This window comes from Trachypithecus francoisi, unplaced genomic scaffold (assembly GCF_009764315.1).
Source record: "Trachypithecus francoisi isolate TF-2019V2 unplaced genomic scaffold, Tfra_2.0 Lachesis_group2, whole genome shotgun sequence".
Taxonomy (NCBI): Eukaryota; Metazoa; Chordata; class Mammalia; order Primates; family Cercopithecidae; genus Trachypithecus; species Trachypithecus francoisi.
The window spans coordinates 164,015,251-164,028,940 of record NW_022681465.1 but is presented as its reverse complement, the minus strand read 5'-3'; the positions used below and the strand labels follow the sequence as shown (position 1 = coordinate 164,028,940).

The 13,690-nt window shown below is 37.5% G+C and overlaps 1 protein-coding gene across 1 annotated transcript in view; it reads right to left on the bottom strand.

The window, feature by feature from the left end:
* Positions 1–13,690, bottom strand: part of FBN2 (fibrillin 2) — a 285,838-nt gene that overhangs the window by 21,678 nt on the left and 250,470 nt on the right. Inside the window, exons 49-56 of the mRNA XM_033181363.1 lie at positions 11,359–11,484; positions 10,585–10,737; positions 9,742–9,807; positions 8,990–9,115; positions 8,301–8,420; positions 7,166–7,288; positions 6,576–6,707; positions 367–492 (exon numbers count right to left, since the gene is read on the bottom strand). Of these exons, the coding sequence (XP_033037254.1) occupies positions 367–492; positions 6,576–6,707; positions 7,166–7,288; positions 8,301–8,420; positions 8,990–9,115; positions 9,742–9,807; positions 10,585–10,737; positions 11,359–11,484 (972 nt within the window). The remainder of the gene's footprint in view (positions 1–366; positions 493–6,575; positions 6,708–7,165; positions 7,289–8,300; positions 8,421–8,989; positions 9,116–9,741; positions 9,808–10,584; positions 10,738–11,358; positions 11,485–13,690) is intronic.

Sequence of the window (13,690 nt, the reverse complement as noted above, 5' to 3'; positions counted from 1 at the left end):
ATATGGCATTTATTTTGCATTAATTGTGGCAGAACTTACCTCATATTGCAAATATTTTCTTTGGGAATTAAGTCATCCTCTGATGTAAGTTTTCCTGAAGCCAAATTTTCCAAAGAGCTTAATTAATCTTAATCTTAGAAAGACTATTTAAGATTGTTATTTACATTACACATAGATGTGCATATAACACACACACGTACAAATATATCATTTTAATAGCTGTGCACCTTTAGGAAGAAGCATGTGGATTATTGAGATTGGGGGATTTGTTTAGCAGACAAGAATATATAAGTGGAGCTCTTCTGTGATGACATCACGAACAGATGTTTTATCTACCAAGTATAATATATTTGGATGTCAACTTACCAAGGCACTCAGTGCCTGAAGAACTTGACTGGAATCCTTCATTACACTCGCACCTATAGCTTCCAATAATGTTAACACAACGTCCGTTTTCACAGATTCCTGGCTTGGTCCTGCATTCATTTTCATCTTTAGGAAAACAAACAATATGAATAATGAGAAAACTGTAAAATTATAATTTACAAGCTATCTTCTAATGGGTTATATCTTATTTAACACTTCTTTGCCAAAATACTAATATGATGAGATTAAAAATGGGAATGTGTGAATATTAATTTATTTTTAGCTTTACTTCATCCTTCTAGGTAGGTTCTTTCTTAAGATAACGTTTTCTTCTTCTTTCTTTTCTTTATCCTCTGCAGAGGAGGGATGGTGTTTAACATATAGAATTGGAAATTGGCCTCCAAAAGGGATAGAATTGCCCTGAGACATGAGGCAAGGATGGGAACTCTGGGGAAAAGAATTCAGTTTCTGTGATATTGGAGAAAGGGTGGGGAGAGGGGTAGTGGAGGTTGGGTAGGGATGATGGGTAGAGTAAAAGCCACACAGGCCAGGAATAAAGGACAAGCTCCTAAATTGGTTTTGAGTAAAATCACAGGAACAACTGTGGTCTGTGAGGGTAGTTAATGGGACAGGAAATTTAAGTAATACTGCTCTTTTGGTTGGTGATAAATAAACCTACTTCAACAAAATTGTTTTTATTAAAATTCTCTATATCCTTACTTTTTGTGCTTTTTTGATATTCTGTAAATTTTGTTTGAGGTTTTTTTCAAAGCTATGTTGTTAGGAGCGTAAGAGAGCACATGACAATTACGTCTTTTTGAAAATTTGCTCCTTTCATGTTTATACTTAAACACTTTTTAAATTTACTGCCACTTATATTTGCATGCACTTTGCCTTTATTAGCATTTGCCTTGAATATTTTTATTTTCAACCTATCTCAGATTTCAATTTTGGTACTACAATTCTATTAAAGAGAACCTAGCTGAATTTTAAAAAACACATTTATCTTTTAACCAGCAATTTAAACCACTTACGTCTGTCATGATTACTGATGTATTTAGAGTTTTACCTGCCATTTTATATTGTTTTATATTTATTGTGTGATTGTCCTCTTCCTATGCCCTCCTTTTCCCTCTGAACTCATATTTGGAAGTTACAGTCTTCTTTCTATTCTTACAGTGGAAACCACTGAACAACTTCAATACACATTCTTAATGAATAATTTTCTATCAATGCCAAGAAGTATCTGTTTTGAAAGCTCTGGGCCACAGTAAGCACCTTTGCATAAATTTCCTTATCTCTGCTCTCTCCCTGAACCACCTGCCATGTTGATGTTATCTAGAAGTTTTGATTTGTTAGACTTTTAGTGTGCCATCAGCGTCTGTTTAAATTAATGAGGCTTACTGGTTTCTTGGCTGACCACTGTTCCACTTACATTATTTCTTCCTCTTGAATTAATTAAAAAAATTAGCATATGTAGTTCAGTAATTATTTAAGAGGGGTATACATATTCTAAAACAGATTTCCAACCATGTCTTCTTTTGATTTGAGTATAGAATTTTAGTTCAAAATTATTTTCCCTTAGAATGCTTTCAAAATATTGCTCCTTTATTTATTTATTTTTTTTTTTTAACCCAGTGTTACTGTTCAGTTTTAGGAAACCTGGTTTTTCTCTCTGGAAGTTTTAAGGATTTTCATTTTCTTCTTAGTGTTTTGAAATTCACCATGATGTGCCTCCTGCGATTTTTTTTCCTCTTTTAGAAAAAAACCACTTAACTTCAGAAATTAAAGGTACATAGGAAAGTAATGAGTTATGAATTAAAAAGTTTTTTAGTTTATTATTTCTAGAATCTGAGGGTGCAAGGTCTGTTGCCTTGATCTAATCCTATCCTTAACGTAATTCACCCTGATTTTGAATTATATTTGATTTGTCTGAATTTTTTTTTTTCAAAAAGGGCTCTTGAACTAAAAGCATTCTTGGAAGAACTCAGGATATACTGCCTGAGTTCTTCCAAGTTTGATTATGTATAATAAAGCTTCTGCTGTAGTACACATAATTTGTGCTTCAAATTCTTAGATTAATTTTGCTTTATTGACATTGGCATTAAGAATTACTGAGAAGAGGTTGAAAAAAAAGGCCTGATTTTTTTTTTTTTTCCTGTTGAAATTTGTAACTTCAATAGGGTATATCTTGGAGTGATGTTGCTCTACCTAAATAATGTTGATTTCCGGCATTATACTTTCTACCCTCTGACAATTTGTGGGCTGCATCAGGATTGCCAATTACTGACCTTTCCATTGTCCATCACTCTTGTCCAATGTGCCCCTACTTCTACCTACTCTATGTCTAATCCAGTGCAGCATGACAGGCTAGAGGAAAACAGGCCTCATTTTAATGAGACTCAAGACTCAAGACTCAAATCTCAAATGGGTACGTGATCCTCCCTCAACAATCCTGCTATGCTTCTTAGTATCTTCACACTCCCATTTTTTAAAATGACACTACACACACTCAGACACATCAGACATCTCTCCCCTGTGAACCACCTGGCTGTACCCTCACTTTCAACCCTTTGTCCTCTTCCAACAGCTAAACTATCTTTGTTTTTTCTCCGAGGCCAGCTCTTATACTGGTACTCTAGATTGCCTTCCCAGATTTCACAATACTCCCTTTTCAAGGAATCATTCCCTCAGCATAAATTCTCTAGTAACTTTCGTCTTGAAACAATACAAAAAACTCTCTTATTCACCTATTACCCCTCTAGCTCCTGCCATACTCCTTTTCAGAACAAAATTTCTGGAAGAATGATCTATGACAATAAATTCTGCTTCCTTATCACTGATTGTTTCCTTAATGTCGTGTGCTCCACTGAAACTTCCTGAAGAAGTCACCAAATCTAATTACAACTCTATGTTACTCTACATCTTAGTAGCATCATACAAAAATGGCCACTTTAGTTCTCAGGACACCACATGGACATGGAGAACTTCCTATCTTGCTGGCTACTCTTTCTTAGTCTCCTACTATTTTTAGTCACTTTAAATACTGGAACAACCAGAGTCCAGTCTCCTGGGAAGGAGCCCTGCTCCTTCTACTCTCCAGGATCTCTCTCTTGGTGTTCTCAGTCAATCCCATAATTTTTCAAACACTATTTGTTAGCAATTTACATCTATGGCTCATGAATATGTCTGCTGACTTGATATTCCCACTTGGAAAGCTAGTACGTATCTGACACTGAACACAACCAAAATAGAACTTTCATTCTTCTGTGTCCCCAACCAAATCTGTTTCTTACAATCTTTTCCATATCAGCTAATAGTAGCATCAAGTAAATTATTATAGTAAGCTAATTTACTTTAGTTGCTCAAGCAAAAATCCTGGGACATATCTTTTATACATATTCAATCAATCCATCAGCAATCCAATCTGTTGATTATTTCCAACACATTTTCTGAATCTGTCCACTCCTTTTCCACACTACGGTAGCCCTAATCTGAGCCTCCTTTTTCTCTCACCTGGATGTTTAAGACGGTCACCTAAATGAAACTCTTGTTTCTGCTACCACCTCCTTAAAATCCATTACCTATAAGGCAGCCAGATATCTTTAAAAATGTAAAATAGAAAATAACAACTAATACTTAATTGAAATCTTATCTATGCCAAGCACTGTACTAAGGGTTTCACGTGAATAATCCTATGGAATTGTGCTCAAAATTCCTATTTGTTTTTACATGAGGAATCTGAGGCACATATTTAAGCCAACTTGCCCAGGGTCACAGAGCTAGCAGATACGAACCTAGATTGCTAACATTTATAGTCCGTCCCCAGGGCTCATACTCCAAGTCACTCTGCCATAACACTTTGAGCATAAAACCAAATTCCTTTCCAAGGCACTTGCCTACCTTCAGACCCACTTCATGGCACTCTCCTGCACAAACTTCAGCTACACTGGTCTTGTGTAATTATTCATCTTTGAACAATTTTCTCCAGTTCAGCTACTCACTGAAAAATAGTGTAGCAGGTCACAGGTGCTACACTGGGCCTAATGTGTAGTTTCAATTCATATTTGTTGTATGAACATCCTCTCACCAAATCTGTCATGCTCTCTATCCCTGGGGCACTATGCTCGGGCTTCCAGGTAATTTAGGGAGTCACGTGTCTCTGATAAAGTTCTAAAAGCCTTAGAATCTCTGATAGTTGCTGCTTCTCCTCTTCCTGCCTCACCTCTGGCAGCTGCCATGTCTAGGAGACTAGTTTGTTGATAATTAAATAGCATCTCAGTATTTTCTCGTTTGTGTCTATCTATCTTCACACTGCAGTGTAGAAATGAGTCTCTACAAAAACACTCCATACTTTTCTCATTTGCTTATGTCTATGATCTTCTAATCAAAGATGGTTGGATAAACTTACAAAAATTGGGACAGTCTGCCAAAGTCTAAAGAAGAAAATTTAATGATCTTGGTAAAACAATGTTCTACTTATCAGATTTCTTGATTCATTTATTTGTTTAAGAAATAATTACTGAGGCATAATATATTGCATAGTCAAGTTTCCGTCTCTGATTAGGTTTATGGTTTTCATTAAAGAGGTTTTAGATTTCCTGCATAACTTTAATTCCCTTAACTGTAATGCTTTTAGTTTCTGTTGCAATCGACTTTTTTGGCTAATTCTGTTTGATTCCAATTTCATGCATTGGCATTTTTATTGATTGTTTTTGTGGCTTTATTTTTCATCCTGACTTTTGTAAATACTTTTTGTTTGTAATAATATTTTTGCTGTTTTTAAACTGGAATTGCCAGTTGTGAAAACATATTGTTTGCATGAAAGTGTTCTACAAAGAGTATTGTGATGATCAAAAAAATTTTTCAGACAGACATTTCAGCTGTCAGCATGGTATAATGAAAAGCTTGAGGATCAGAAAAGTTTCAGAACCTGTATCTTTTGTAGTGCTGTTTAACAATGAAAAGAATACAAGTGTAGAATTCTGCCCTGGGTCTTTTCTTTGAAAAAGTAAGTTCAGAGGATGATAGAATATTAGAACTAGAGCAGATACACCCTTCCCCAAAACACGCCACCACCACTCCTATAAATCATGCAGACTAGGTTTCTCACTGTATGCAGATGAAGTAACTGACAAACAGGGAACTGAATCACATTCAAGTCATCTAGATCATTTATGACAGATCCGCAACTAGAAACCTGTGTTCTTAATCTGATCACAGTGCTTACTCCCTCCACCCCGAAAACACATCTTCAAATGTAATAAAGATAGTATAATATAAAGTTCAGCTAGTTATAAAAATAAGAAATTTATATGCCCAAAAATTAAAACACATTTCTAAGTATTTTAGCCAATCTCTGATTAAACAGCACATACATGCATTATTTTCATTCAAATAAATTAAAAGAGAAATAAATGAAAATAAATTTCATGTACAGTAAGAAGACAGGATGATTAACAATGCTGATTCCCTTTCTTCCATACATAGTTATTAGCATTTTGCCCTGTGCTAGACTTGGAGGAACACACGTTATGACTTAGGAGTTTAGGTTAATCTTCTGAGATAATAGATCTTGGAAGAATAGTGTTTTTGAAAGAACCACTGCATAACTACATCTATGTAGGTCTATTTTTAACTTTATTAAGTACTGTATTTGAATGAAATATCTAACGAAGAAAAGAAAGAAACTAAAAAATCCAATTATAATTTGTTGCATATATTATTTTTTATATGACACATGTAATTCAGAATAGTTCAGAAACTCACTCTTTTGTGAAAAAATTAAAATTGACAGATTTTAAATCTAAAATCACCTCAGACTAGTTACTTCTAATCTCAATGTCTTCCCTAGCAGTATTTCCTTCTATGAATTAATAAAAGAACCACCCTAGTTTATCTTTTTAAATGTTTTTCTATATATTTACTTGGTTACATATGTACCTACAGAACACATATAGTTTTATTTACAATTTTCTTTAAAATATGAAAAATCGAAAGGGCAGGTATTCTTGAGCAGGCATAAATGCCACAATCCAGAACCTATTATATTAGCAGAGACCCTGAGATGGAAGAAAGCTAGCTGTACCACTGCCTTAACACATCTGGAAAAATAGTTCGCTTGCAGTTAAGATGAGGTGGGAGTAGTGCCATTAAGTAGGCTGGGAGTGGAGGCATTATATAAGCAGACACCTTCCCTTATTGCTTACCTACACAGCCTTCTCCATCAGGCCTTCGGGTCATTCCAGGAGGGCAGATGCACATGAAGGTGCCGATGAGATTCTTACACATCATGCCCCTAGATTCACAGTCATGTAACCCTTCAGCACATTCGTCCAGATCTAGAACAAAAAACAAAAATAGGAAATTATCTGGAGCAAGCTGTAGTTTAGTACTTTTAAGTCATAGGTGTGGTCTTCTGACACTTAACATGTAATCTTATGGTGGGACAGAGAAAGGAGAAGCCCAGCCATTGTCAGCTACTGGCTATATTCCAGATGAGTAAGATTCAGTACTGCTCATAGTGATAAGAAGTTCAGGGAAGGGCAATCTTTGCTTTAATAAGAATCCAAGAGTGTGACAATAGTGGGCTTCTCAACCCATCTTATCTCTGACTTGATTTTACAAAAATACCATCATGTGTCTTGTTCTCTAGGTATGGAATTCCACTAGCAAAATGCTGTCATATGTATATTTCTGTAAAGCTCTAGAAGAAATTAGTTGAGAACTGTAAAATTATTAAAATGTATCTCCAGCATGACAAATAAGGTTCGAACTACTCCCATGTCTGTGGCCTTACCTTTGCACATCTTTTGATCTTCCCTGAGGGCATAGCCAATCGGGCACGTGCATTCATAGGACCCAAACGTGTTCATGCAGCGGAAAGCACACAGCAGTGGGTTCTGGGCACATTCGTTGATATCTGACCAAAGAAATGGAGAGGCATGTGCTCAGCTTACAGTTCTAATTATTTATATAACTAAATGTTGATGTCATTTACTTGGTGGTCACACAGAAAGCAATAGAATAGTAGAACTTATTACACATCTGGTATGCAGAATTCAGTACCTAACAAACTCATCTTTCAAAAATAACAGCTATAAACACTGGGAAGAATATAAAAACTACCTGAAGTTTTTAGTGGTGAGCTGAAACTCAGAGCAAACAACCAGTAGGGAGTAATTTCACATTGATTTGGCTTCTTTCTTTCTGAAATTACCCTCCAGATGACCATGGCCTGGCAGTGCTGTCATCTGGTAGCTAACTCTCCAGTAGAAACTTTCTGAGATTCCATCCAGAGGAACCAGGGGAGGGAATCTTAGGGCAACCAAGTCTGCTAAAGAGAGGGGAACCCTGGAAAGAAGAAGGCCAGGGAAGGAGAAACACTACGTGTTTTTCATCCAGTCAGCTCAAGTGGCATGACTGTACTATGCATGTGTGGGGCAAAATCAAGAATGCTAGTGAGTAAGTTTTAACAAACTGATAGATGAGACATCGCCCTTCTCAAGCCTGAGAGTCTGCTATTGTGCCTACTAGAGATGACTGTCTGCTAAGACAAATACATCAATATTCTTCAGAGTAATATAACTGATTTTGAAGCGTATCTTTCACAATATCCAGAGTATAAATCCAACATTAACCAATATACTGAAAAGGCAGGAAACCGTGACTCCATTTCAAGGGAACAGACAATCAAGAGATGCCAATCCTGAGATGACCCAGATGCTGGAATGATCAGACAAAGGCTTTACAGCAGCTACTGTAACTGTACTAAAGGAAAACTAAAAACCAACCAACCAAACAAAAAACCCAAAAAACAAAAAAGCCCACCATATGCTCACCAGCAGAATATCAGAAACTATATAAATAAATATTAAGACATTAAAAACTTTCTATGTCAAGAAGAAGTAATATTTAAGACATAGATCACTTGCCTTCACAATTCATCATGGGCCCTGGCTCAAAGCCTTCATTGCAATTACATTCAAAACTCCCAATAACATTGGTGCATGTACCATTTCCACACGGATTGCCAATTGAACACTCATCGGTATCTGAAAAAGAATAACAAGAAAGTGCCACAAAGACATTTTAGTTTAACAGGAGCATGCCCAGGAAGACCCACGCTTGGCCCTCACTCATTTCCAGGATCTGAGAAGGGCACACGTAACCCTGGCATCCCTTGGGCCTTGGCTGGCTGGCTGTTATGCAGTGCAGAGGATCTGAAGGATCAGTGTGCAATGCTCTGGCCCCCAGGCAGCAACACTTGCCCTAAAGATGACAAATTCAGAAGAAGAATGTGGTCCTCTGCTTCAAAAGCAGGCATGGAAGAACATAGAGTAAAATGGATTTCATGTCCAATGAGAGATTTTGGCAATTGTAAGTCTCTAGGACACATAAGATTTTGTATGTTTGGTTGAAGACAGAGGTTGGTAACTCTCTCCATCTTCATGTAAATCAGGTCTGACTGGAAAATGTAAGACTGGTGAAGAAGGTGCCACTACTAGCTATTTATCCTGGATTTGTAAATCCTAACATCACCCAGGGTGCCTGAGAGACCTTTTACTGAATATGAGAAATAAAATAGAACTTTAAAATTGTATAATGTGGAGCCAACACTCACCCACACAGCGTACTCCAGTGTAGTCAAGGTTGTAGCCCATTGGACACTCACAGCGAAAAGATCCGTCGGTGTTGATACACTGACCATTTGAACAAATGCCCGGGCTCTCAAGACACTCATTGACATCTAAAATATAGAACTGCCCGTTAATTTCCTCATATAAAAAGATATGCCAGCTGGGCATGGTGGCTGCCTGCAAATCCCAGCACTTTGGAAGGCCAAGGCAGGTGGATCACTTGAGGTCAGGAGCTCAAGACCAGCCTGGGCAACATGGCAAAACCCTATTTCTACTAAAAATACAAAAAAAAATTAGCCAGGTGTGGTGGCGCACACCTGTAATCACAGCCACTTGGGGAGGCTGAGGCAGGAGAATCACTTGAACCTAGGAAGTAGAGATTGCAGTGAGCTAGATCACACCACTGCATTCCAGCCTGGGTGACAGAGTGAGACTCCATCTCAAAATAAATAAATAAATAAATAAATAAATAAAAAGATATGCCACTACTGTGTATGTCTATTCAACACAGAATTGCAAATACTTCTTTTGTCAGAGAAATATGTAATGTATTTCATATATCACGATATAGTCTTACGATATACGTATAATGTATATGATACAAAATAAGGGTTAGATATGTCCATTAAGTACAATATACTATACGTTATATAGAAAAGTTAGCATGAGTTATAAAATAAATGTAAAATAATATGTTTGTATTAAATAAGAATACAGGAATAAAATCAAAGCGCACCTTCACGTGTATCATGAAGACTAGGGACAGTTCCATGGCCATATGGACACAAATCCTGAAATGCAACTACAAAGAAAAATACAAATTCTCCATTATTGAAGACTTGAAATTATCAGAGAACTTAAGAAAGGATGAACAATATACATGAAATTATACTTATGTTTCTGTTACAAAGCTGGCTATAACAAGAGTCTTTTATTTTTATGATTTAGTTCAAAAGCATATTTAGTGAGGGCCACCTTCTAGGGTGCCACCTGCTCAGTGCTCCTGGTTCTTTCTGTTTGCTCATTTAAAGCTGAGCAGCTAAAGAGACCTTCCCTGCCCATCACACTCAGAAGCTATCCCTAACCTAGAGGCCAAGCCAGCTGGAGTTTGCTGGGATTTATCCTATAATTTATGGGTGCCAATGAGATCTGAGGCTATTGATCTTTTCCTGTAAAGGGCCATTGTGCTGACTCAGCTTCTCAGAATTTAATGTAACATTCTGAGAGCCACAGCCTGCGATACAATGCCCACATGGGACTCCTGCAGCAACTCGGAATATAATTTCCATTCCCTTCTTTCTCCTGCCTTGGACCTCTCAAATTCATACTTCTGAAAGCAACTAATACTAACCTTGGAGGTGGGCAATGAAATAAAAGGGTAACACCACCTGTGCTCAGACATGTCTTATTCAAAAGCTGAAAGAAGTTTCTCAGGCTAGGTTGTTCAATGAACCATCAAAACTTATATACAAGGAGATTACCTCACCCTCAAAATATTCATAAATTACATGGTTAAAGCCACTCTGGCAAATATTCAAAAACTGGTACACAAAGTGCTGTTTGATGTCATTGCTCTTACCTTCATCATCTTTGGGGCACAGCTCACAGGGGTCCCCCCAGCCCTCTCCTGGCATCTTACTACAGCAGCATTTTGCTTTTGTGGTGTTGAAAGCTTTGGGCACAGAACACTTTCCATTTTCAAAATTTGTGAAGCAGAAGCTCTGGCGAGTATCTAATCAAAAAAGCAAACATTACAGATGGAATTATTTTGTAACACTGTTTGGACAGAACATTTCTCATTGTAGAACACGCGATGAAGACTAGATCAACAGTTAAGACAGGTCTGGAAATCTTCAATTGCTGATTTCATTTGCCAATTTAGATTGACCTGGCTACAAAATTATTTAATTTTTTAATATGCTTAAAATATTTTTATAATGTGCTAAGGAAATTCGAGAAATCATGCTCAGTATCAAAATGATTTCCACAGTGTCTCTTTTCTCACTGTTGCATGATGGCCTAAGAAAAACAATTGAGGTAACTTTCAGTAAGTTACATCACACCAAAAGCAATGCATACACCAATATATAAAAAAGCTATGCCAACAACAAAATTAACATAGTCATACTGATAAATCAGAATAAGAATTTTTCTTTTAGTAAAAAAATTTATAAAAATGTAGAAACAGTGGCAATAATTCCCTGCGTATGTTTGAGACCTAAATTTTTAACTTGCAGATATATTTTAGCATAGACATGTATTTTGTTAGGACTAATACCAGCGTGATGGTTTACAATCCAGCTTTAAAGTTTCTAAGGGTGAACTGTGTCACTGAAGTCATTCCAAATCTTACCAAAGCATCTCCGTCCATTATCAGATAGTACGAAGCCAGGGGGGCAGAGGCACTGGAAGCCCCCTGGAGTATTAGTACAGGAACCAAAAAGACAAATGTTGGGATCTTCATCACATTCATTTATATCTGCAGAACAGGGGGAGTATTTATTAGTCATTCAACACTTGAAAATAAACAACTATCCATACTCTCATAGTCCACCAGCCAGTTGATATTTCAGACGAGAGATGACATTATGTTGTATGTTTAATTTATTCATAAACTATTATTGCTTCAGAAGTCAAAAGTTATATTCAATTTCAACCAACCATGTGCCAGAGAGTCCCAAGTCCATGTCCACCTTCCTGTCTTTGATCTTTAGGGGTGTATGTATGTCTACCTGCCTACCTGACATGAACAACTCCACGTCTCATGGGCATTGCAGGCTCCATGTGGCCAAATGTTCTACGAACTGGTCCCCGTCTCCCTGATACCTCTCTCTCAGTAATCCAAATTGGGATCCCCAAGTCACCCCTATTTCTCTCCTTTTTTCACTCCACATGCAAGCAGAACGTGGCAGCCAGTTCTATCTTCTCAGTATTTCCATAGCCATCATCATTTGCCACCAGTCTCTCAACTGATGTCTACATCTCCCTGTCTTCTTGTCACTTTGCCACCAGGGGTGCCTTTCTAAAACGTCCATCTGATAACATTTGAAAATCTGTGCCTATGGAACTGGAGGGCTGAGACATATTTTGACAGAGTTATCATTTCCCCGTTTCCCTAGAACACTTCCTTAAAATAAATAAGCATGCGTGCCTCACTAGTGATTTTTCATCATTTTTTGTGGGAAGTACTTATTTAATGGAATGTTTTAACCAAATGAAAAAAATATTACTTTTCAGGCACATTAGAATGTAAGCTCCATGAGGACATGGCATGTCTGTCTGGCTCGCTGTTGAACCTTCAGCTCCTAGCACGGTATCTGGCACATACACGTTCTCAGTTCATGTTGGGAGAAGTTTAACAAAAGAGTCATCACAACCCTTCTATAAAATGACAAAAAACTGCAGAAACCAACTCATCCCTTCAAACAACAACAACAACAACAACAACAAAAACACAACAACTCCTGCAATGGCTCCACACTGACCGCAGGCCTGAGTTCAGTCTTCTGAGCCAGCCATTCTATGCTCCTTATTGTGCTCATGCTACCTACGTTTCCAAATAGCCTCTTCTGTTCTCTTTCTTTGGTTGATCAGGAAATTCTTATCCAACACTTAAGAGTGACCTAGACAATCATCTATCCTCTGTGACAGGCTTCCTTGAACTGCTACCCTCTCACAACTACCACAATGATCCCTAGCCTCCTGCGGTGCTCCCATCTCCTGAATGGACCTCCAGTACAGTGTCTGTCACATTGTATTATAAGGACGTCTTCACAAAACAGGTTTATTTACAAAATAGGTCTCTCCCCTTAGGTAGCAAGCTACCCCAAAGCAAAGATGATGTTCCTGTATTTCTAGCACCTAGAAAGGTGCCAAATGTTCACTGTAATACCCACTAAACGTAGGAATGAATTTATATCTGTGCAGGGTATGTATACACATATTGATGTATGTGTGTGTGTGTGGTCATGTTAGAATGTCATCTGGGAAACACTGGTAGAAAAGATACTAGTCTGAAGAAAATCTTCTTATAGTGAAGTAAGTTAATTAAAAAACCTTTTTTCACACTTTGGGAGGCTGAGGCGGGTGGATCACTTGAGGTCAGGAATTCGAGATCAGCCTGGCCAACATAGTGAAACCCCGTCTCTACTAAAAGTACAAAAATTAGCCAGGCATGGTGGTGGGCACCTGTAATCCCAGCTACTCCAGAGGCTGAGGCAGGAGAATTGCTTGAATCCAGGAGGTGGGGGTTGCAGTGAGCCAAGATAGTGCCACTGCACTCCAGCCTGGGTGACAGAGTGAGGCTCCATCTCAAAAAAAAAAAAAAGTAATAAATTAGAACCATTTTTTCAGAGACGCAAACTAGTGTCATTGCTAATGACAGATAAAGGAAAAGGAAATATTTCTGAAACTTAATAAATAATAATATGTGATATCTTAATAAAATATATCCATACTTTCATTAAGAGGAAAGGTAGCCAAGACTGCCTCATACAAGGAGGCATGTGTATTTCTATTTCCCTCCTAGTGGCTCACACACTACTTTAATTAGCATTCCATAAAGAGAAGGATCATAGAGACAAAGAAGAATCAAGATTGGGCATGAGGAAAGAAAATGGAAGAACAACAGGATCTTAAACTTTTCAAGAAACTTCTTACTGAGATGATTCTAGTATTATTGTTTA